At 39.9% G+C, this 26,421-nt stretch overlaps 1 protein-coding gene and 1 long non-coding RNA gene across 8 annotated transcripts in view; both read left to right on the top strand.

The window, feature by feature from the left end:
- The window catches only part of helz (helicase with zinc finger), a 143,022-nt gene extending 136,882 nt beyond the window's left edge, over positions 1-6,140 (top strand). For all 3 annotated transcript variants that reach the window (XM_061880351.1, XM_061880349.1, XM_061880350.1), the window contains one exon: positions 2,358-6,140. In XM_061880351.1, the coding sequence (XP_061736335.1) occupies positions 2,358-2,746 (389 nt within the window). In that variant the 3' untranslated portion in view covers positions 2,747-6,140. The remainder of the gene's footprint in view (positions 1-2,357) is intronic.
- Positions 6,141-10,435: 4,295 nt separating this feature from the next.
- The window catches only part of LOC133538664 (uncharacterized), a 265,569-nt gene continuing 249,583 nt past the window's right edge, over positions 10,436-26,421 (top strand). For 2 of the 5 annotated variants that reach the window (XR_009803076.1, XR_009803073.1), the window contains exons 1-2: positions 10,623-10,817; positions 13,345-13,405. This is a non-coding gene — a long non-coding RNA (uncharacterized LOC133538664). Of the gene's footprint in view, positions 10,482-10,620; positions 10,818-13,344; positions 13,406-26,421 lie in introns of those variants that run through there. The other 3 variants (XR_009803074.1, XR_009803075.1, XR_009803072.1) reach the window with 3 other exon arrangements.

Here is a 26,421-nt window from a genome sequence, read left to right as displayed (position 1 = left end):
CCGTATTTCCTAGAATAGCCGCCGGGGCGCTAATTAATTTAAAACCTCTTCTCTTATTCAAGGCATGCGGTAAAAGTAAGCAGGCGCTAATAATTTTAAAACCTCTTCTCACCCCTGCGCTTACTAATGGCATGCACTAAAAAATTAAGTGTGGTAAAAAAATATATATATTAAAAAAATGTCTACGGCCGTGGCCCGGTGGTTGGGACCACTGCTCTACAACATGTCATCGCGCCCACCTTTACACCATGCTATCTGCGTGCCGAACGGACGCATGCATTTCGCTGCTTCTCATACGAGATTGCAATGCATACTTGGTCAACAGCTATCCCTTTTCTACTGATGGTTGTGGTATAAAAAAACGTTAACACTCTTACTATTATGCTCCACACTCTGTGAACCCACACCAAACACATTTCTGGAGAACATCGGGTCTGTAACACATTATAAACGCAACATGAGAATCACCCAGAATGCCATGTATCCATGACTCTTGGCTATATTATACACGCGAGCCCAACCCCGCCCACCTCGACCGACGCACTGAGAGGGGGGGGGCGGGGTTTGGTGCTAGAGGGGTGTATAATATAGCCAAGAGTCATAGATGCATGGCATTCTGGGTAAGTGTTATGTTGCATTTATAATGTGTTACAGAGCCGATGTTCTCCCGAAATGTTTGGTGTAGGTTCACAGAGTGTGGCGCATATTCGTAAGAGTGTTAAAGTTGTTTAATATCAAAACCATCAGTGTGATCTGTATGGCTGTGGAACAAGACCCCTGGTTTACACATGGTAAGAGGAAAAAAAACACTCTTCCGCCATTTTGAAAAAGACGACAGTGACGTCACGAATTTGACCCGGCAGTAAAAGTAAGCATGCACTAATAAATTTGGGGAGCGAGTTTGTCCCGGTAGTAATTCAAGGCAGGCGCATATTACATTCAAGGAAATACAGTATAACAATAATTTCTTACGAAATAGTAGCATTTTCATGCATATTTGCGCACGCTGTCATTATGTAATCAAGCTAGCGTCATTAGTCTTAGACTTAGACTTAGATTTACTTTATTGATCCACAAGGGAAATTGTTACACACAGTAGTTCAGTTACAAAGGACGGAAAGAACATTTTTAGTATATTAAGTATACTAAAAATGAACCTTAGTATCAATATAACATATGTAATAGTTGCATATTATATATACAGTGTATATATATGTATATATATATATGTGTATGTATGTGTGTGTGTATATATTATATATGTGTGTGTGTGTGTTTATATATATATATATATATATATATAATTGTATATATATATATATATATAATTATTTATGTATATATATATATTATTATGTATTTATATATATATAATATGTATGTATGTATATATATGTATGTATGTATGTATGTATATATATATATATGTATGTATGTATATATATAATATGTATGTATGTGTATATATACTATACGTATTTATGTGTATATTTATACTATGTATGTGTATATATATATATATATATATATATACACATGTATGTATATATGCATGTCTATATATATATATATATATATATATACACATGTATGTATGTATGTATATATGCATGTCTATATATACATGTATGTATGTATGTATATATATACACATGTATGTATATATGCATGTCTATATATGTATGTATGTATGTGTGTGTGTGTGTGTGTGTGTGTGTGTGTGTGTGTGTGTGTGTGTGTGTGTGTATATATATATGTATATATATGTACATATATATGTGTGTGTGTATCCCAATGACCATGTATAATATTACAGCATACGTAACAGCTTCAGCAAAAAAAGAGTAAATCCAGCAGAAAATGATAAAAAAAGAGGTAGCCAACATAGAAGCGGTCAGGTAATGGACATATATCATCTATTGCTGTATGGCCAGTGATTAGCTAATATGCTAACACATTCACAAGTGTCTGTGTTAGTATTATTAACTGTAAATGGCATTGTTTTTGTATTGTTTGTTTCAAAAATTCCTCAGTAAATTCACCAAAACGTTATAGTGCTGTTATTGAATCAGTTTAACCGGTCGGAGAGCTAGCTGTGGCTCGTGGGTCCATGACCATGGCTTCTGTTTTGTTTGATCCCCCGTTTTACTGCCGTGTTACAGGCACAGTTTGGAAGCAATTAAAGTACATGAATAAACCTGTTAAATCTCATTTTGCAACTTGTGCGGCTCATGTATGGAAAAATATTTTTCTTCTAGCTTAGGTCTTATTTACCCGTGCACGCTATAGTCCGGAAAATACGGTAATGGTGTTGCTCCAAGTGTCTTATTGTTTCTGTTCTTCATTTTTCCCCCCAGCTTCCAAGGCCTTGCGTCAGATCGAAGAGCAGGTGAAGGCGGAATCCACAGCAACGCCGCAACCACACCCACACCCACACCCACAACCACACCCACACCCACAACCACAACCACACCCGCTCAGCTCCCTTCAGAACCCTGGACAGTTCCCTCCCCTCATGCCCAACAACAACAACAACAAGCAGGCTGCCACGGAGCCCGTTCAAGCAGCCCCCAATTTAAACAAAGCCCCCACCATGTCCTATGCCAGTGCCCTGCGTGCCCCGCCCAAAACTCGAGCCATTCGCCCCGAGCAGGCCAAAAAGAACAGCGACCCGCTCTCGCTCCTGCAGGAGCTCAGTATAGGAAGTTCAGATGGTAGCAACGGCTATTATTCCTACTTCAAATGAGTCTCATCCCTACCACCTATCATTTACATCTAAAAATATACTACAAACACCAAAAAAAAAAAAAAAAAAAAAAAAAAGGAAAATCCTTCAAAAAAAAAAAAAATAGTGCAAAGTTTCTATCAGTAGGTTTGTTTTCTGCGTTTTGTTCCATTTTAACCTTTTTATTTCTAACCGTTATCTCCTGTTTCACATATCTGTGAAGAAAACAAGTATATATAATGAATGCATTACTGGTATATATACATAGTCATTATGTATATATGAACATATATACTTATATTATCTACACTTGTATATGTACGTAATGCTTAAAAAAAAAAAAGTTATTAAAAAAAAATATAAAGAGAGATTCTGTTGGCCACTTAGCTTCCCTGCATTTTTACTTCCAAGATTGAAGTCTGTTTTGACGGTTACTAAACAATCGTGTTGGCTTTTCTGTCGAGAGCGTTTTTCCTCACTTAAGTGGACTTCAAAGTCTGGCTTTTCACGCGGCCCCCCAATTGTTGTAATGGCCCAGAGCTAAGTGGTCAGCTGACACAAAATCTACATGGAGAAGTGTATAGAAGTAGTTTCCTTTTAATCTGTACATAGAAAGAAAATAAATGACTGAATTGTACGCCACAGACAATTCCTTTTAAGTTATTGTAGATCGTCACGTTTTTAACAAGTTGGACACGCTGGACCGCCCATTCGCTCTAATCGGATTGCCTGAGACATTATTCGTACGTGTAAGAAATGTTCATTATCAGCTCCTTTTGGATATCCGTTATTTTTAATCATCGGCTAAAAAAAAAAAGTTAATGTGCAAATGTTTTTTTACCCGGTCATTGTTTTCTGTACTAATAGTACCCACAAAGGTGCCCCCTCTAGTGGCCACTTTTTAATCTGTATTTTATCTGATTCTACACTTTTATCCGGACTTGACAAACCCTTCAGGGAGATGGTCGGGATGACTTCTAAAAGGGATGTGACATGTGCAGCGGGACAAGGATGGTTTGTGAAAGTGAGCAGAGGGCTGACGGTGTGGCGTTGGAGGCCACTTTGAAACACTGCCAGGCAAATATTTAGTTCTGATTCGGAGGAGACAAGACAAGCCCTGAGAATTTGCGAAGTGAAAAACGTTTGTGGCTTTAAGAGAAGATCTAGTTACTGCTCCTGGTTGTTGTTTCCCCGACGAGACAATCTGCTGACAATGTGAATATGATATCCTTGAGCTTTTACAACATAAATTAATAGTAATGCATTCATTTGTTTTAGTATGTTTGAATTGGTTTATAAATAGTCAATCGCAACTTCTTTTTTTTTCCATTTGGTTCTATTCTCCCCCTTCGTCTTTGCAGCTAAATGACTTTTTACCGCTTTTCTATAAATGGTCTACAGTGGGAGGATGTTCATATGGCCCCATTTGTTGGGGTTTACCAGACACATGAAACGTGACAAATTGGGGGGAGGGTTTGCACTCTACTCTTTAGAGCAGGGGTAGGGAACCTATGGCTCTAGAGCCATAGGCTCTCAGTTTAATCTTAGATGACATTGCTTAACACCCAAAATAATGAATAATTCCCCCTGGTAATCAGTGTTAAAAATAACGTTTAAAATATAAAAAATTCTCATGCATTTTTATCCATCCGTCCGTTTTCTACCGCACCTGTTCAAGAAGTCAAGAATGGTAAGAAGTATTTTATTCATTATTAGTTAGATTCAGGATAAAAATGTTATTAAAAAGAATAACACATGTTATACCCTAATGTTGGTTTTACATAAAAATGCACATTTAGTTGTATTCAGTGTTAAAAAAATATTATACGGCTCTCACGGAAATACATTTTTAAATATTTGGCTTCCATGGCTCTCTCAGCCAAAAAGGTTCCCGACCCCTGCTTTAGAGTGTCGAATATCTTAAAATTACGACTTCGCTCACAGCGTCAGTTATGTCGAGTGGCGCTTTCCATCGTTTTCAGCAGACTGCATGGTCGATCCACCCAAGAATGGGGTCATATGAATCCCTTCCTTACTGTGCATATTAAGAATTAAAAAAACAAAAAAAAAAATACTATCTTTTTATGTTTGCAGGAGCACTCCTGTGGTACGTTAATGTCCCCAAACTAGTGACGTCATCCCACTGTGCCGTGATTTTCACACAGCAGTACAACTTCTTAAAATGTGAAAAATTAACCCGTGGTTTCAGTTACATTGTTATTTCGAGGTCCAGATTTTTCTTTTTTCTTTTTTTTGTCACTGAGCAGTGTAGCGCTGATTTAACATACGATGTAAATATGCATTTTTTTTTTTTAGGTATGTACAAACCCTGAATTTAGGGAGCGCTTCATTTTTTTGTAGATGCCGTTCAAACAAAGAGGTTTGTCCTTTTAATGCAAATTCACACAGAAAAATGGGAGTCTGGATGTAGACGTCAAGCCAGTTTGTAGTCGCAAACTCAATGTTCTTGCTGGCACACGGCTGATACAACAAGAACTTTTTTTTTTTTTTTTTTTTTTCCCACTGTACAATACTTTTGTGCCACGTTACAGCTATAATACTACAATCAACATGAATATTATTTCTTTTTATTGCATGATTTGTTTTTTTTTCTTCAATCCCTGTTTTTATTTTATATCAATTTTGGGTGGGGGGGGAAAAATGGACTTTTATTCAACTCTCTTACACATTCAAAATCTTTCGGTGTATTTGTTGTGTATGATGTGACATTATTAAACCAGCTATTCTATTTTTTACTAAACATGTCATGCGAAATGTAACGGTCATGTACGTTTGTGTGTTCATCCGAGCACGGCTCAAGCCGAGGTTGCTCCCTTTCGTGTGTCTGATGAAGCCTCGTGAAAACGCTCGCCGGCTAAAACTTGTGCAATACTAATATTTCACCGCTTCTCCAGCTCCACTTTATTTGAACTCTTAAGACGGAAGACTTTGAGCCAAAGACTATTAAAGAGATGGGTATTTTTTTTTGTTCTGTTTTTTTATTTTGCTCCTTTTTTTTTTTTGTAATTTTCATTTTATTTTATGTTGACTGATGACTTTTGCTCGGGACAACATTTGGTTGCCTTTTGAAGAACACAATGCGAGCGAGTCGTGAGTGACGCACGAGGGGAGCAACAGTTGGTCCAGCCGGTAGAGATCAGTGTGTCCATCTATTTCTGTCATCCCCTTACTCTCCTGTGTTCTTACCTGCAGTAAGTCTGTACTGGCACACCTGTTAGCCCCGCCCACCTGCCCCAGCCAGCTCCACTGGCTCCTCCCACGTGGGTACCAAGTACTGAATAGTTCTGTTTCACTCTTCTCCATTTCAATTGATGGTGGTTATAATAAAGGATTTAGGCTGTGTTTTAAAGGTTATTTTCTTTGCTATTCGTTTATTAAAGTGTTTTTATTGAAACTTGTTTCATTTTATTTTTTACATGTAAACTACTCTAAATAAAAACAAATAATCAAAAATATCCCCAGTAATCCAAAGACGTTCATTAGGTCTTCAACAAATGATCAATCAATGTTTATTTATATAGCCCCAAATGTCTCAAAGGACTGCACAAATCATTACGACTACAACATCCTCGGAAGAACCCACAAAAGGGCAAGGAAAACTCACACCCAGTGGGCAGGGAGAATGCTGACTATGAGAAACCTTGGAGAGGACCTCAGATGTGGGCAACCCCCCCCCTCTAGGGGACCGAAAGCAACGGATGTCGAGCGGGTCTAACATGATACTGTGAAAGTTCAATCCATAGTGGCTCCAACACAGCCGCGAGAGTTCAGTTCAAGCGGATCCAAGACACCAGCGAGAGTCCCATCCACAGGAAACCATCTCAAGCGGAAGCAGATCAGCAGCGTAGAGATGTCCCCGACCGATACAGGCGAGCGGTCCATCCTGGGTCTCGACTCTGGACAGCCAGTACTTCATCCATGGTCATCGGACCGGACCCCCTCCACAAGGGAGGGGGGGACATAGGAGAAAGAAAAGCGGCAGATCAACTGGTCTAAAAAGGTCTATTTAAAGGCTAGAGTATACAGATGAGTTTTAAGGTGAGACTTAAATGCTTCTACTGAGGTAGCATCTCGAACTGTTACCGGGAGGGCATTCCAGAGTACTGGAGCCCGAACTGAAAACGCTCTATAGCCCGCAGACTTTTTTTGGGCTCTAGGAATCACTAATAAGCCGGAGTCTTTTGAAGGCAGATTTCTTGCCGGGACATATGGTACAATACAATCGGCAAGATAGGATGGAGCTAGACCGTGTAGTATTTTATACGTAAGTAGTAAAACCTTAAAGTCACATCTTAAGTGCACAGGAAGCCAGTGCAGGTGAGCCAGTACAGGTATATATGTATGTATGTATGTATATAAAGGTATATACAGTACAGGTATATATGTATGTATATATGTATATAAAGGTATATACAGTATAGGTATATATGTATGTATATATGTATATAAAGGTATATACAGTACAGGTGTAATGTGATCAAACTTTCTTGTTCTTGTCAAAAGTCTAGCAGCCGCATTTTGTACCAACTGTAATCTTTTAATGCTAGACATGGGGTGACCCCAAAATAATACGTCACAGTAATCGAGGCGAGACGTAACAAACGCATGGATAATGATCTCAGCGTCTTTAGTGGACAGAATGGAGCGAATTTTAGCGATATTACGGAGATGAAAGAAGGCCGTTTTAGTAACGCTTTTAATGTGTGCCTCAAAGGAGAGAGTTGGGTCGAAGATAATACCCAAATTTTTTACCGAGTCACCTTGTTTTATCATTTGGTTGTCAAATGTTAAAGTTGTATTATTAAATAGAGGTCGGTGTCTAGCAGGACCGATAATCAGCATTTCCGTTTTTTGGGCGTTAAGTTGCAAAAAGTTAGCGGACATCCATTGTTTAATTTCATTAAGACACGCTTCCAGCTGACTACAATCCGGTGTGTTGGTCAGTTTTAGGGGCATGTAGAGTTGGGTGTCATCAGCATAACAGTGAAAGCTAATACCGTATTTGCGTATGATGTCACCTAGCGGCAGCATGTAGATGCTGAAGAGTGCAGGGCCAAGGACCGAACCCTGGGGAACTCCACACGTTACCTTAACGTAGTCCGAGGTCACATAGTTATGGGAGACACACTGCATCCTATCAGTAAGATAAGAGTTAAACCAAATGATGTAATTGTTTATTTCCGAGTTTGTCACGCGATGTCAACCTATTAGTGTTTTTAATTTTAAATCTAAAACACTCTAAATAAGATCGCAAATATCCTCACTAATCCAAAGACGTTCATTAGGTCTTCAACAAATTATGTATTTTTTTTTATTTCCGTACCTGACGTAGAGATTGTCACGTAATGTCAACCTGTTAAAGGTTTTTTATTGAAACTAGTTTGTTTTTATTTTTAAATCAAATACTCTAGCCTTTAAATAGACTCCCTTTTTAGACCAGTTGATCTGCCGTTTCTTTTCTTTTTCTCCTATGTCCCACTCTCCCTTGTGGAGGGGGTCCGGTCCGATCCGGTGGCCATGTACTGCTCGCCTGTGTATCGGCTGGGGACATCTCTGCGCTGCTGATCCGCCTCCGCTTGGGATGGTTTCCTGCTGGCTCCGCTGTGAACGGGACTCTCGCTGCTGTGTTGGATCCGCTTTGGACTGGACTCTTGCGACTGTGTTGGATCCATTATGGATTGAACTTTCACAGTATCATGTTAGACCCGCTCGACATCCATTGCTTTCCTCCTCTCCAAGGTTCTCATAGTCATCATTGTCACCGACGTCCCACTGGGTGTGAGTTTTCCTTGCCCTTATGTGGGCCTACCGAGGATGTCGTGGTGGTTTGTGCAGCCCTTTGAGACACTAGTGATTTAGGGCTATATAAGTAAACATTGATTGATTGATTGATTGATAATTGAAAATATCCTTAATAATCCAAAGAAGGTTCATTAGGTCTTAAACAAATGCAATTTGTTAATCTTATAGCCAGACGTGTTTATTTCCGTACCTGACGGAGAAGTTGTGATGTCAACCTTTTACATACTAGCTGACCCTTTGGGATTTTCCGGGAGACTCCCGAAATTCAGCGCCTCTCCCGAAAACCTCCCGGGACAAATTTTCTCCCGAAATTCAAAAGGAGCTGGAGGCCACGCCCCCTCCAGCTCCATGCGAACCTGACTCAGCAATGTTGTGACCCTCTTAAGCAGGGAAATACTGCCATCTACTGTACATAGAATAGAATGTAAATATATTCTACATTTAAGTGCAGTCAAGGAACATGCATTAGGGAGTCTGTTCTGAAGCCCACAGTAAAGAGATGTAACTTCATCACGTCGCCTGGTTATTGACTCCAACCCAATATATTACCTCGTCGACGAGCAAAATGAAGAAATACGCTTGCAAGTTCCAGAACGATTGGAAACAAGAATTTCAGTTTATCCAGGAGAGTTCGAAGGGGAAGGCCTGTAAATTTTGTAGAACAGACTTCTCCATTGAACACGGCGGCCTAACGGATATACTCAGGCATGAACGGTCAGCGAAGCACAAAGCGTCCGCAGAGCAGCATCGTTCACAGCCCAGTATTATGGGCCACCTCGCAAAATGGAGACCGGATGGTGTAACTTATGCTCAGACAAAGATGGCTATGCTGAGAGCCGGAAGTAACATCCTGTTCTCATTTGCGGATGTCTACAACAAATCCGTGAAGGATATATATATATTCGGAGATCGCTCGTCAAAGCGCAAATGGCAGAACAAAGGTTACTCAAATAGTGAAAGGTAAGTGTTTTTTTGTTTTTTTTTAGTAACCAGCAGGCACAGTACTGTTAGTAGAACTGTGTTTTTATTACTGTGTATTTGATAGGTGTTGTCGAAAATTCAACTATTTCTTTTATTTATATATTTATATAATAAAATGAATATATATAGCTAGAATTCACTGAAAGTGAAGTATTTCGTACATATATAAATATATATATATATTCAATATAATATAATATAATATATTTGATATAAATATATATATAAAATACTTGATCTGGGGAATTATACTCCATAGCTCGGTTGGTAGAGTGGCCGTGCCAGCAACTTGAGGGTTGCAGGTTTGATTCCTGCTTCCGCCATCCTAGTCACTGCCGTTGTGTCTTTGGGCAAGACACTTTACCCACCTGCTCCCAGTGCCAACCACACTGCTTTAAATGTAACTTAGATATTGGGTTTCACTATGTAAAGCGCTTTGAGTCACTAGAGAAAAGCTCTATATAAATATAATTCCCCCCCTTCTTTCCCCTCTTAACCACGCCTCCGCCCCACCCCTCGAAATCGGAGGTCTCAAGATTGGCAAGTATGACCTATTAGGGTTTTTATTGCAACTTGATTTTATTTTAAAATCTAAAATAATCAAAAGTATCCTCAATAAGCCAAAGAGGTTTATTAGGTCTTCAACAAATTGTGCAATTTGTTAATCTTATAGCCAGACCTGTGTTGTTTATTTCCGTACCTGACGGAGAGGTTGTCACGTGATGTCAACCTATTAGTGTTTTTATTTAAAATTGTTTGAATTTATTATTTTATGTAAAATACACCAAATAAATGCTATAATCTAAAATATCAATGTTATTTTATCCTTTTACCTATTTTTAAGTAACTAGCTAATTAAAAAAAAAAAAACCTGAATGCAAGCCCCAGAATGCATTTCGTTGTTGGGGGGTCGTCACTCACGAAGCTGTCCCATGTTCCTCCACTGATTAAGGTATTTTCTTTCAAGCCCGAGAAGCAGACACAAGTTTTTATTTTAAACTGCTACCTACTTAAACTAATACCTACGTAAACTAGCTAGCTAATTAATAAAACCCGTTAATTAACTCATTCATTAATAAAACCCTGGATACAAGTCCCAGAATGCATTGCGTGCCGTCACTCACAAAGCTGTCTCATGTTCCTCTACTGATTAAGGTATTTTCTTTCAAGGCCGGAAACCAGGATACTACAATTCCCAGAATGCACCTCGTCCGTTGGGGCCGCCGTCAAGAAGCTGACCCATGTTCCTCCACAGTTTCACTCCTAAACGTTCGTCTCAACATCTACGGTAATTAAAAAAACAACAACTCATGTTACAATGTTCAATTGTTCGCTAAATAGTGTATTTATAAAGCGATAGCACGAGATTCATGTCTGCTAATCAGCTAGCACCTGCTTGTAGCAAAAGGTATGGATGGAAGCCCTTTAGGGGCAAAAAGACCGAGCGCTACCTTGTAAAAGTGTCATTCTTACGCGTTATTATTTTTCAGGCCCGAGGACTTTGCGAAAAGCACTACCTCAATAAAGAACAATTAAACTTTGCCATTCTCTGGTCACTTTAGGCGTGTAGTCCTTAACTGTGACACCATGTCAGGTTCATGAGGAAGCTGAGCTTGTTTCATACACGACTACCATTTTTCCTTGAATTGCCGCCAGGGCGCTAATTAATTTAAAACCTCTTCTCACTCCTGCGCTTACCAAAGCAATGCGGTAAAAGTAAGCATGCGTTAATTATTTTAAAACCTCTTCTCACTCCGGCACTTACCAAAGGCATGCAGTAAAAATATTCTTCCCTTTATTTGATTTCAAATTACCGGTATTGAAATCAGCCTCCTCCATTTTGAAAATGATGACCGGGGAAGTGTCACTGGTGACGTCACGAGTTTGACCAGGCGGTAGTATTAAGCATGTGCTAATTATTTTGCGAAGCGAGTTTCCATTTCCAAACACATGCAATATTTGCATTCCTAGTATGATGTTCATTTATTATTCCATAAAACCATTTAACTATTTATTTTTTAATTGTATCAGTTTGTGGCTATTATAAGAAATATTTCATAGGATATACATTTTTACACCATGTTTTAAAGACATGTATTAATGCAGGGGTGCCCATTACGTCGATGGCGAGCTACCAGTCGACCGCGGGGGGTGTGTCAGTCCATCTCCAGCCAGGCTTTTAAAAAAAATAGACCTAAAAATGAGTGATCATCAATCTTCACCAAGACGTCACTTAAATGACATTCACGGTACCGGAGGGTCTTGTGAGATGACGCTGGCTGCTGCAAGATCATTATTATGAAAATATGACCGAGAGGAAGGCGAGAAACACTTTTTATTTCAACAGACTCTCGCGCCGTACCTTCCGTCAAAACTCTAAAGGCCGACTGCACATTTCCTATCTTCACAATAAAAGCCCTGCTTCATGCTGCCTGCGCTAACTAAATACAGAGTCTGGGAAAACTGGCGTGCACAAGCGATCCCTCAGAAAGCTGGCGTGCACAAGCGATCCCTCAGAAAGCTGGCGTGCACATCACTTGTGCACGCCAGCTTTCCGAGACTCTTATTTTGTTAGCGCAGGCAGCATGAAGCAGGGCTTTTATTGTGAAGATAGGAAATGTGCAGTCGGCCTTTCGAGTTTTGACGGAAGGGACGGCGCGAAAGTCTGTTGAAATAAAAAGTGTTTCTCGCCTTCCTCTCTGTCATTTTTTCATAATAATGAACTGGCAGCAGCCAGCGTCATCTCACAAGACCCTCGGGTGCCGTGAATGTCAACCAAGCAAGCTACGGAATTTGCCGCCAATGTTTTTCTTGTAAAGTGTATGGAAGCTGGATGAATTAGATGCCAAAAAACAACCACTTTCATGTGGTATTGTACAGAAAGGACAACTTTTTTTCTCCTCCATTTGAAAATGTGGGCGTTATCATCATTACTGTCTGATTCCAATCAATGCAAGTCATCAGAATCAGGTAATACACCAACTTATATTCTTGTCTTTGTGAAAGAAAGACATCTATATGTGTTACACATGCTTGTATTATCATTAAACACATTTAACTTGTTTACAAAAATGTCTCTTTCATAAATAAATAAATATAAATGATATATATAAATGAGGTAGATCCCCTCGAGTTGGTCAATTGAAAAGTAGCTCGCCTGCACAAAAAGTGTGGGCACCCCTGTATTAATGTTTCAAAAATGACTTCTGGGTATATTGTATTGATTAACACATTTTTATTTACAATTTATTCAAGATGTTAAATTGACTCATCTTATTTTTAATACATCTAAAGCAGGGGTGCCCTTTAAGTAGATCGCGAGCTACCGATCGATAGAGAAGGGTGTGTCGGTCGCTCGCCAGCCAGGGATTAAAAAAAAAAAAATAGACCTAAAAATGAGTGATCATCAATCTTCACCAATATGTCCCTTTCGTCACTTGACTGACATTCACGGCCCCCGATGGTCTTGTAAGATGACACTGGCTGCTGCCAGCTCATTATTAAGAAAAAAATGCCGGACAGGAAGGCGAGAAACACTTTATTTGAACAGTCTCTCGCCGTACCTGATGTCAAAACTCTACAGACCGACTGCACTGTTCCTATCTTCACAATAAAAGCGCTGCTCCATCCTGCCTGCGCTAACAAAATAAGAAACTCAGAAAGTTGGCGAGCACAAACTACGAAGTTTGCCGCTAACGTATTTCTTGTAAAGTGTATAAAAAGGAGTATGCAAGCTGGACAAATAAAATGCCAAAAACCAACAACTTTCATGTGTTATTGGACTGAAATGAAAACTTTTTTTTTTCTCCATTTAGAAAATGTGGACCTTATCATCACTACTATATGATTCCAATCAACGCAAGTCATCAGAATCAGGTAATACACCAACTTATATTCTTGTCTTCGTGAAAGAAAGGAATCTATATGTGTTACACATGCTTGTATTATCATTAAACACATTTAAAGGCCTACTGAAATGAGATGTTCTTATTTAAACGGGGATAGCAGGTCCATTCTATGTGTCATACTTGATCATTTCGCGATATTGCCATATTTTTGTTGAAAGGATTTAGTAGAGAACATCGACGATAAAGTTCGCAACTTTTGGTCGCTAATAAAAAAGCCTCTCCTTTACCGGAAGTAGCAGCCGATGTGCGCGTGATGTCACGGGTTGTGGAGCTCCTCACATCCTCACATTGTTTACAATCATAACCTTCAGCAGCAAGAACTATTCGGACCGAGAAAAGCGACAATTTCCCCATTAATTTGAGCGAGGAAGAAAGATTTGTGGATGAGGAAATTTAGAGTGACGGACTAGAAAAGAAAAAAAAAAAAAGGCGATTGCATTGGGAGCGATTCAGATGTTTTTAGACACATTTAGTAGGATAATTCTGGGAAATCCCTTATCTTTCTATTGCAGGGGTGCCCATTACGTCGATTGCGAGCTACCAGTCGACCGCGGGGGGTGTGTCAGTCGATCTCCAGCCAGGCTTTTAAAAAAAATAGACCTAAAAATGAGTGATCATCAATCTTCACCAAGACGTCACTTAAATGACATTCACGGTACCGGAGGGTCTTGTGAGATGACGCTGGCTGCTGCAAGATCATTATTATGAAAATATGACCGAGAGGAAGGCCAGAAACACTTTTTATTTCAACAGACTCTCGCGCCGTACCTTCCGTCAAAACTCGAAAGGCCGACTGCACATTTCCTATTTTCACAATAAAAGCCCTGCTTCATGCTGCCTGCGCTAACTAAATACAGAGTCTCGGAAAACTGGCGTGCACAAGCGATCCCTCAGAAAGCTGGCGTGCACATCACTTGTGCACGCCAGCTTTCTGAGACTCTTATTTTGTTAGCGCAGGCAGCTTGAAGCAGGGCTTTTATTGTGAAGATAGGAAATGTGCAGTCGGCCTTTAGAGTTTTGACGGAAGGGTCGGCGCGAAAGTCTGTTGAAATAAAAAGTGTTTCTCGCCTTCCTCTCTGTCATTTTTTCATAATAATGAACTGGCAGCAGCCAGCGTCATCTCACAAGACCCTCGGGTGCCGTGAATGTCAATCAAGCAAGCTACGGAATTTGCCGCCAATGTTTTTCTTGTAAAGTGTATGGAAGCTGGATGAATTAGATGCCAAAAACCAACCACTTTCATGTGGTATTGTACAGAAAGGACAACTTTTTTTCTCCTCCATTTGAAAATGTGGGCGTTATCATCATTACTGTCTGATTCCAATCAATGCAAGTCATCAGAATCAGGTAATACACCAACTTATATTCTTGTCTTTGTGAAAGAAAGACATCTATATGTGTTACACATGCTTGTATTATCATTAAACACATTTAACTTGTTTACAAAAATGTCTCTTTCGTAAATAAATAAATATAAATGATATATATAAATGAGGTAGATCCCCTTGAGTTGGTCAATTGAAAAGTAGCTCGCCTGCAGAAAAAGTGTGGGCACCCCTGTTCTATTGTGTTGATAGTGTTTTGGTGAGTTAAATATTACCTTAAAGTCAGAGGGGTGTGTCCCCGGGTGTGTTGACGCCAGAGTCTCTGAGGGAAGTCACAGCAGCTGCAGCACGACAGAAGCCCCGCTGATCTCCGGTAAGAGGCGACTTATTTCCACAATTTTCTCACCGAAAACTGCCGGTCGACATGTGGTGGGCGTCCATGTTCGCTTGACCGCTCTGATCCATAGTAAAGCTTCACCTCCGGAAATTTTAAGCAAGGAATCACTGTGTGTTTGTGTGGCTAAAGGCTAAAAGCTTCCCACCTCCATCTTTCTACTTTGACTTCTCCATTATTAATTGAACAAATTGCAAAAGATTCAACAACACAGATGTCCAGAATACTGTGTAATTATGAGACTACTTTTAGCTGTGTTTGGTGCTGGGCTAATATGTCCCCTCCAACCAATAACGTCACAAACACGCGTCATCATTCAGAGACGTTTTCAACAGGAAACTTCGCGGGAAATTTAAAATTGTAATTGAGTAAACTAAAAAGGCCGTATTGGCATGTGTTGCAATGTTAATATTTCATCATTGATATATAAACTATCAGACTGCGTGGTCGCTAGTAGTGGCTCTCAGTAGGCCTTTAACCTGTTAACAAAAATGTCTCTTTCTTAAATAAATAAATATAAATGATATATATGAATGAGGTAGATCCCCTCGACTTGGTCAGTTGAAAAGTAGCTCGCCTGCAGACAAAGTGTGTGCACCCCTGCTATAAAGGATGCAAATATCATGCTATGACATGTCTTTTTCTCAAATGTTTAAATCATTCATCCATTTCCAAACACATGCATTATTTGCATTCCTAATATGATGTTCATTTATTATTCAGTAAAACTATTTAACTATTTATTTTTTAGTTGTAACCGATTGTGGCTATTATAAGAAATATTTCATAGGATATGCATTTTTACAGCATTTTTTATCAAGATTTATTCTTGTTAAAAACATGTCTTCTGGGTATATTATATTGATCAACTAATGTTTATTGACAGGGCTTTGTGGGCAGAATAGAGGTGAGCTGTCACGCCAAATTTCTTCTCCCTACAAAAACCTTCCCCCCCCCCATTTACTTCATGATTAATACAGACGTTTTGTTAACGCTATATTATAAAAAAAAAATTAAAAACAATTTACAAACACAAGCTATGGGATGACATACAGGTGCTGTTCATATTATTAGAATATCATGAAAAAGTTGATTTATTTCAGTATTTATATTCAGAAGGTGAAACTTACATATTATATCAATTCATTACACACATAGTGATATATTTGAAATGTTTATTTCTTTAAATTTTGATGATTAGTACTGACAATTACTGAAAATCCCAAATTCAGTATCTCAGAAAATTAGAATATTAGTTACGACTAGTACCAAAAAATATTTTTTAGAAATGTGGGCCAACTGAAAAGTATGAACATGGAAAGTTTCAGCATGTACGGCAATCAATACGTAGTTGTAGCTCCTTTTGCCTGAATTGCTGCAGCAATACGGCGTGGCATGGAGTCCACCAGTCTGTTGCACCCTCAGGTGTTATGAGAGCCCAGCTTGCTTTAATAGTGGCCTTCAGCTCTTCGGCATTGTTGCATCTTCCGCTTCACAATACCACATAGCTTTTCTATGGGGTTAAGGTCAGGTGAGTTTGCAGGTCAATCAAGAACAGGGATACCATGGTCCTTAAACCAGGTCCTGGTAGATTTGGCACTGTGTGCAGGTGCCAAGTCATGTTGGAAAATGAAATCTTCACCTCCATAAAATTGGTCCGCGGCAGGCAGCGTAAAGTGTTCTAAAACTTCCTGGTAGACTGCTGCGTTGACCCTAGACCTCAGGAAACCCAGTGGACCAACACCAGCAGATGACATGGCACCCCAGACCATTACCGATTTTGGAAATTTGACACTGGACTTCAGGCAACGTGGATTCTGTGCCTCTCCTGTCTTCCTCCAGACTCTGGGACCTTGATTTCCAAAGGAGATACAACATTTATTTTCATCTGAAAACCTAACTTTGGACCACTCAGCAGCAGTCCAGTCCTTTTTGTCTTCAGCCCAGGCGAGACGCTTTTGACGTTGTCTCTTATTCAAGAGTGGCTTTACACAAGGAATGCGACAGCTAAAGCCCATATCTTGCATACGTCGGTGCGTGGTGGTTCTTGAAGCACTGACTCCAGCTGCAGTCCACTCTTTGTGGATCTCTCCCACATTTTTGAATTGTTTGACAATCCTCTCCAGGGCGCATTTATCCCTCTTGCTTGTACACTTTTTTCGACCACATCTTTGTCTTCCCTTGGCCTCTCTATTAATGTGCTTGGACACAGAGCTCTGGGAACATCCAACCTCTTTGGCAATGACCTTTTGTGTCTTGCCCTCCTTCTTTAAAGTATCAATGGTCATCTTTTGGACAGTTGTCAAGTCAGCAGTCTTCCCCATGATTGTGTGTCATACAGAATCAAAACGAGAGACCATTTAAAGGCTTTTCCAGGTGTTTTGAGTTAGTTAGCTAATTAGAGTGTGGCACCAGGTGTCTTCAATATCTGACCTTTTCACCATATTCTAATTTTCTGAGATGTTGAATTTAGGGTTTTAATTGGTTGTCAGCTATAATCATCTCCTTTTTGGCAAAAAACACTTGAAATGTATCAGTCTGTTTGGAATGAATGTATACATTCTACAAGTTTGACTTTCTAAATGGAATTAATGAAATAAATCAACTTTTTCATGATATTCTAATAATATGACCAGCACCTGTAAGAGGAAACGTGACCCCGGAAGTAAATGTCATCCCATAGCTTGTGTTTGTAAATAGTTTTTTAATTTTTTTTAATAATATAGTGTTAACAAAACGTCTGTATTAATCATGACCCCTGAAGTAAATGGGGGTGGGGGGGAAGGTTTTTGTAGGGGGGAAAAATTTGGCGTGACAGCTCCCTCTATTGCACCATTGTTAGAAATAGGCTAGTTGAGATTTTGCTAAGTTTTATTAAAAAGCATAAGAAAAACGTATGCGTTCTTGCCTTACATAAAGATTGTGAATGATAGGCAAAATTGGAAAAAAAAGTTAAAATCCCTTTTTAAATAATTTTTCCACATCCTGTGAACGTGCTGATGCTGTGGCGAAAGTGAGTAAACGAATACGTGTAAGGAAATTGGGAATTTCCAGTCATGTTTTCCTCTATTGGACAAACTGGCGATGTGTGACCGCCCCACTTCCAAACACCAAGGCAATTTTCCCAAACATTTATTTTTCATTAAAAAGTCCCACACACAGAATATAGGGCATTCTAAAATCAAATCACATGCTTTTTTTTTTGGAAAGAAAATACAAAACACTGTCACTTTAATTCAGGCAAGGCCGCAAAAAAAAGTATACAAAAAAAATCAACAGCCAATCTTTCTAACTGTTGTGGCTGACCAATGAAAAGAATGCATCGCCAGACTTCATAATCGTGGAAACAGAAACTCACTAAATTAAAGGACAATCCATCACACGGATGTAGCTTAAAGAGGACCTATGATTAATTCAACTTTAGTCGTGGAAGTATCAAATCATAAATCTCATGCATTTGGACGTAAGTTTGCACACAGTTTTAGATGCCTCTTTTTGAGCAGTTTTTTTGCAATTGGATAAGTGGGTATGAAAGCACTTATTTTTTTTACATTAAAGGCCTGATTTACTAAGATCCAATGCAGCTGATATAGACTCCAGCACCCCTGTTACCCCGAAAGGGACAAGCGGTAGAAAATGGATGGAAACACCACGTGGTCAACAGTGATTTACTAAGACTGCAATTTAAAAGTGGTTCAGACCCATCCATCCATCCATCCATTTTCTACCGCTTATTCCCTTTTGGGGTTGCGGGGGCCGCTGGCGCCTATCTCAGCTACAATCGGGCGGAAGGCGGGGTACACCGTGGACAAGTCGCCACCTCATCACAGGGCCAACACAGATAGACAGACAACATTCACACTCACATTCACACACTAGGGACCATTTAGTGTTGCCAATCAACCTATCCCCAGGTGCATGTCTTTGGAGGTGGGAGGAAGCCGGAGTACCCGGAGGGAACCCACGCATTCACGGGGAGAACATGCAAACTCCACACAGAAAGTTCCCGAGCCTGGATTTGAACCCAGGACTGCAGGACCTCCGTATTGTGAGGCAGACGCACTAACCCCTCCGCCACCGTGGTTCAGACCGCCTTATTTAAATGAGGATTTTGCATGTACTATACGGCAGTGGTCCCCAACCTTTTTGTATCCGGGGGGTCCCTTTTTTTTTTTCTTCTTTTTTTTTTTTTCTTCTTTGCCATGAAAAGGGGAGTTTTTTTGCGGTTGGTGCACTATTTGTAAGTGTATATTGTGTTTTTTATGTTGATTTTATAAAAAATGTTTTCACGGTGGGAGAGGGGTTAGTGCGTCTGCCTCACAATACGAAGGTCCTGCAGCCCTGGGTTCAAATCCAGGCTCGGGATCTTTCTGTGTGGAGTTTGCATGTTCTCCCCGTGAATGCGTGGGTTCCCTCCGGGTACTCCGGCTTCCTCCCACCTCCAAAGACATGCACCTGGGGATAGGTTGATTGGCAACACTAAATGGGCCCATTTCAGTGTATGTAAACTTTTGACCATAACTGTATATACCATATTTCTTTGAATTGCCGCAGAGCATATAGTATGCGCCTGCCTTGAATTACTGCCGGGTCATACTCGCCTCCCAAAATAATTAGCGCATGCTTAGTATTACCGCCTGGTCAAACTTGTGACGTCACGAGTGACACTTCCCCTGTCATCACTTTCAAAATGGAGGAGGCTGATTTCAATACCGGTAATTTGAAATCGCATAAAGGGAAGAAGATTAAGAGCTATTCAGTAGGATTTAAGGTCCAAGCTTACATCACACTACAAATTTTACTGCATGCCTTTGGTAAGTGCCGAAGTGAAAAGAGGTTTTAAAATAATTAGCGCATGCTTACTTTTACCGCATGCCTTTGGTAAGCGCAGGAGTGAGAAGAGGTTTTAAATTAATTAGCGCCCCTGCGGCAATTCAAGGAAATACGGTATATAAAAAAAATAATAAAATACGGCCGCCTTGCAGGGCTTCACAGTGGCAGAGGGGTTAGTGCGTCTGCCTCACAATACGATGTTCCTGCAGTCCTGGGTTCAAATCCAGGCTCGGGATCTTCCTTTGTGGAGTTTGCATGTTCTCCCCATGACTGCGTGGGTTCCCTCCGGGTACTCCGGCTTCCTCCCACTTCCAAAGACATGCACCTGGGGATAGGTTGATTGGCAACACTAAATTGGCCCTAGTGTGTGAATGTGAGTGTGAATGTTGTCTGTCTATCTGTGTTGGCCCTGCGATGAGGTGGCGACTTGTCCAGGGTGTACCCCGCCTTCCGCCCGATTGTAGCTGAGATAGGCGCCAGCGACCCCAAAAGGGAATAAGTGGTAGAAAATGGATGGATGGATGGATGGGTTTATAAAAAATTCTTCTGCGGCCCGGTACCAATCGGGCCACAGCCCGGTGGTTGGGGACCACTGCTATACGGGGCATCACCACGGAGACACTTTTATTGCTTGCACATTCATGTTATCCTGCTCCTCCTACCTGTGGCATTTTGCTGTTTTCAAACAAGCAGGATACATTCCCCACTTTTTATGGCCTTTTTAGAAGCATTCCTGCAGCAACTTTTTCTTATGCAGAGTCTTAAGTGAGCAGATGTACCTAATGATGTGACCGGATGAAACTCAGGATTAGAACATCATGTAAAAGTCCATTCTTTTCAGTAATTTAACTTCAAATGCGAAACTTAAACTCATTACATACAAGTCAAATATGTGTAGCTTTTATTTGTTGTAAATCTGGTGACCATGGTTTAGAGCAGGGGTGTCAAACTCAAATACAGAGTGGGCCTAAATTCTAAACTGAACAAAGCCGTGGGGCAAAGTTGAACAACTTAAAATTTTAATAGAGACCCAAACAAGTTTTACATTGAATATTGAACAAGCAAGGCTTATATAACTTTATAGTGACATGCAAAATAGAGTTTTGTTGGTAGCGGGGGTGTATATTGTAGCGTCCCGGAAGAGTTAGTGCTGCAAGGGACTCTGGATATTTGTTATGTTGTGTTACGGTGCGGATGTTCTCCCGAAATGTGTTTGTCATTCTTGTTTAGTGTGGGTTCACAGTGTGGTGTAACAGTGTTAAAGTTGTTTATACGGCCACCCTCAGTGTGACTTGTATGGCTGTTGACCAAGTATGCTTGCATTCACTTGTGTGTGTGTAGAAGCCGCATATATTACATGACTGGGCCGGCACGCTGTTTGTATGGAGGAAAAGCGGATGTGACGACAGGTTGTAGAGGATGCTAAAAGCAGTACCTTTAAGGCACGCCCCCAATATTGTTGTCCGGGTAGAAATTCGGGAGAATGGTTGGCCCGGGAGATTTTCGGGGGGGGGGGGGCACTGAAATTCGGGATTTTCCTTGAAAAGTATGAAAATTAGCGTTGAATGCGGTGATACAGCGGCACTGCCACTGTATAATACCGGCGGGCCAGCTCTAATATTAATTTATTATTGCCTCAAGGGCCAAATGAAGGGCCAGAGTTTGAAACCCATGGTTTGGAGTTAAAAAAAAGCGGGGTGTATAAAATAGTCAGGAGTGTCATGAATACAAAGGATTCTGGGTATTTGTTGTGTTGCGTTTATGTTGTGTTACTGTGAGGATTTTCTCCCGAAATGTGTTTGTCGTTCTTAATTGGTGTGGCTTCACAGCGTGGCGCATATTACTAAGGGTGTTAAAATTGTTTATATCACAACCATTAGTGTACTCTGTGTCACCCAGTATGCCTTGCAGTCGTGTGCGTGTTGCCGCGGGAGCCACACACAACATGATGCTGGACTGACAAGCAGATCGTACATGTTGTAGTAGGCGAAAAAGCCAATGGCTTCATAGCACGTCCAATTACTTATTATCTGGATAACTGCCGGCAGTCATTCAGGAGAATAATAGCGTCTCTTATTGTCTTCTTCGCTTAATGACACGGGTCTTAAATGGCGCTTTGAATGGCAGAGGATACCGATCACAGATCCATGCATATCAAATATTTCCGGATGGTTCAACCGCCACCCGCCCGAATCCAATTGAAATCTATTTTTTCGTCATGTCAACCGCCCGACCCGCGTTTTATCCGCGGGTGAGACCGTAAACCGCGCATCTCTAGTGTACGCGTACCCCCAGGGGTACTTGAAGGTATGCCAAGGGGTACGTGAGATTTTTAAAGAATATTCTAAAAATAGCAACAATTCAAAAATCCTTTATAAATATATGTATTGAAGAATACTTCAATAAAATATGAATGTAAGTTCATAAACTGTGAAAAGAAATACAACAATGCAATATTCAGTGTTGACAGCTACATTTTTTTGTGGACATGTTCCATAAATATTGATGTTAAAGATGTCTTTTTTTTTATGAAGAAATGTTTAGAATGAAGTTGATGAATCCAGATGGATCTCTATTACAATCCCCAAAGAGGGCACTTTAAGTTGATGATTACTTCTATGTGTAGAAATCTTTATTCATAATTGAATCACTTGTTTATTTTTCAACAAGTTTTAGTTTTTTTAATATCTTTTTTTCCAAATATTTCAAGAAAGACCACTACAAATGAGCAATATTTTGCACGGTTATACAATTTAATAAATCAGAAACTGATGACATAGTGCTGTATTTTACTTCTTTATCTCTTTTTTTTTCAACCAAAAATGCTTTTCTCTGATCAGGGGGTACTTGAATTAAAAAAATGTTCACAGGGGGTACATCACTGAAAAAAGGTTGCGAACCACTGCTGTAAGCCATAATCATCAAAACTATTTCAAAATAAGTCTTGAAATATTTTGAGTTGCACGTTATGAGCCTATGTCATATTTGTTTCGCCTTGTAAATATAATTGCTGGTATAAATAAAAACCTCTGCACGTTATTCTAATTTTTTGAGTTTCGCCTGGAAAGCGAATGAAGTTTTGTTTTGATTATGTCTGGGGATAAATACCTGTGACAATTTCAAGATGTCAATTTAAATAGTGTACATTTTCAAAAGATAAAGTACTTTTCGTTCGGTTTACTTGGTTTCATTTGCAATCTGGGAACGCCTCCATAAACAAACAAACAAACATGCGGACAGACTCACAACATTTTTATAAAAGTAACTTTGGAGCAAGGTTTATGCAAAACTTGCACTAAAGCATATTCGACACATTAAATATAGAGCAAAAGGACGTGTTTTTAAAAGTAGATTTAAATCGGCGGTTTAGCTCGGTTGGTAGAGTGGCCGTGCCAGCAACTTGAGGGTTGCAGGTTCGATTCCCGCTTCTGCCATCCTAGTCACTGCCGTTGTGTCCTTGGGCAAGACACTTTACCCACCTGCTCCCAGTGCCACCCACACTGCTTTAAATGTAACTTAGATATTGGGTTTCACTATGTAAAGCGCTTTGAGTCATCAGAGAAAAAGCGCTATATAAATATAATTCACTTCATAATAGGTCACCATAATTTTAAGAAGATACAGCATGTGTATTAATCAATAACAATTTGCTTGAAAAAACCTAGCTGCTATATGAATTCGCCCCATAAATTGTTATTAAATAATTACAATAACACATCTAACACTTAATAATCAAGCCCATTTTCATCTTGGTTTCTGTAATACTCTAATTAATAATTTTCAAGCAATTGAGCGTTTACTTGTGTAATCCAAACATAAATAAAATAAAAAGAGGAATAGTCCTGTAAATATGTACAAGATATCATACATAAGGCCGCAGACTGCATGCACATGAACACTGGCGTATCAAACATGGCCGCGGTCACATGATCATACTTTGTTGATAGGAGTAGTTTTGTGGAAGAGACACAACTTCATGTGACTGCATTCACTCCATTAGGTATCAGGTATTCAATACCAACACTGTATCAAAACGTTTGTCTTTTTAACTCCATTTTTTTTGGGCGTGACAGTCAGAATGTGTTTGTTATTGTGGATGTTGTAGAACTGCACTGCAACCTGAGCAAAGAATTCATTCCAATCCAGGCTTTGGCTTTATATTGCGTAGGGCTGGGCGATATATCGATATACTCGATATATCGCGGGTTTGTCTATGTGCGATATAGAAAATGACTATATCGCGATATTGGAGTATACGTTCTCATGCAGTTGCTTGTATCTGCGGGCATTACACTGCATGTGTTTCCCACTTTTTCTTGTCTCTCATTTCTCACAGAGACTTAAAGGCCTACTGAAAGCCACTACTAGCGACCACGCAGTCTGATAGTTTATATATCAATGATGAAATATTAACATTGCAACACATGCCAATACGGCCGCTTTAGTTTACTAAATTGCAATTTTAAATTTTGCGCCAAAGTATCCTGCTGAAACGCGTATGATGACGCGTGCGTTTGACGTCACCGGTTGTAGCGGACATTATTTTCCAGCCCGATCCAAGCTATAAGTCGTCTGCTTTAATCGCATAATTACACAGTATTCTGGACATCTGTGTTGCTGAATCTTTTGCAATTTGTTCAATTAATAATGGAGAAGTCCAAGTAGAAAGATGGAGGTGGGAAGCTTTTAGCCTTTAGACACAAAAACACAGCTGGTGTTTCCTTGTTTAAAATTCCCGAAGATGAAGCTTTACTATGGATCAGAGCGGTCAAGCCAACATGGATCCCAACTACATGTCAAACTGCAGAAAATTGGGGTAATAAATCGCCTCTTACCGGAGACATCAGCGGAGCCTGCGTCCTGCTGCAGCTGCTGTGACTTCCCTCAGAGACACTGGCGTCAACACACCCGTGGCCGCACCCCTCCGATTTTCAGGTACCATTTAATCTAACTAAAACACTAGCAACACAATAGGCAGATAAGGGATTTTCCAGTACATGTGTCCAATAACATCTAAATCGCTCACACTCCAATCGCCTTTTTTTTTTTTTTTTTACTTTTTTTCTTTCTAGTCCTTCACTCTAAATTTCCTCATCCACAAATCTTTCATCCTTGCTCAAATTAATTGGGAAATTGCCACTTTCTCGGTCCGAATAGCTCTTGCTGCTGCTGTCTATGATTGTAAACAATGTTCAGATGTGAGGAGCTCCACAACCCGTGACATCACGCGCACATCGTCTGCTACTTCCGGTACAGGCAAGGCTTTTTTATTAGCGACCAAAAGTTGCTAACTTTATCGTCGATGTTATCTACTAAATCCTTTCAGCAAAAAATATGGCAATATGGCGAAATGATCAAGTATGACACATAGAATGGACCTGCTATCCCCGTTTAAATAAGAACATCTCATTTCAGTAGGCCTTTAAAACAAGCGCACCTTCTTATATACGTCATGTGTGCAATGTCACAGGCTCTCGTGGAGCAGACAAGTAGCGGCATGGTAACGTTAGCTGTGATGCTAACGTTGCGATGCGGATGGTAGTACGAGAGAGAGAAGGTGACAATCTGGTGACAAATGAAGGAATAATTAATCCCCAAGAAAAAAATCGTCTGGCGGTGGTTTGGCTTCAAGCGGAAAGATGTTAACAATTATGCGGCAAAAGCGTTGCTACAAAATCTAGCACCACCGCTAATGTAGCATCATTTGAATATACACCTGCTCGAGAATGAAGAGTGCTTGAAACTCCGCATGTCGACATCTCCGTTCGGTGCCACACCAACAAAATGGCAAAGCAACTATTTCCAGGTCAACATCGTATGAAAAAAAATGTCAACAACAAAGGAGATAACGTCCGCAGGAACCTACCACATAGCGAAAGACATTAACTATTTGATTTCCTATCATGCAGCTCATTTTATTCGACACTTATTGAAATATCTTGTGTGACATCTTGCACAAAAGTGCACTTTATTTGTTTTAAACTACTGTAGTGGCGTTCTGTACAAAAAGTGCACTTAATTTAGTGTTATTTTGATATGTCATCTTAGTGACATCATGCACAAAAGTGCACTTTATTTGTTTTAAACTATTTTAGTGGCGTTCTGTATAAAAAGTGCACTTAATTTAGTGTTATTTTGATATGTCATCTTAGTGACATCATGCACAAAAGTGCACTTTATTTGTTTTAAACTACTGTAGTGGCGTTCTGTACAAAAAGTGCACTTAATTTAGTGTTATTTTGATATGTCATCTTAGTGACATCATGCACAAAAGTGCACTTTATTTGTTTTAAACTACTGTAATGGCGTTCTGTACAAAAAGTGCACTTAATTTAGTGTTATTTTGATATGTCATCTTAGTGACATCATGCACAAAAGTGCACTTTATTTGTTTTAAACTATTGTAGTGGCGTTCTGTATAAAAAGTGCACT

This window comes from Nerophis ophidion, linkage group LG20 (assembly GCF_033978795.1).
Source record: "Nerophis ophidion isolate RoL-2023_Sa linkage group LG20, RoL_Noph_v1.0, whole genome shotgun sequence".
Classification (NCBI taxonomy): Eukaryota; Metazoa; Chordata; class Actinopteri; order Syngnathiformes; family Syngnathidae; genus Nerophis; species Nerophis ophidion.
This window is presented reverse-complemented; position numbering and strand designations above follow the sequence as displayed.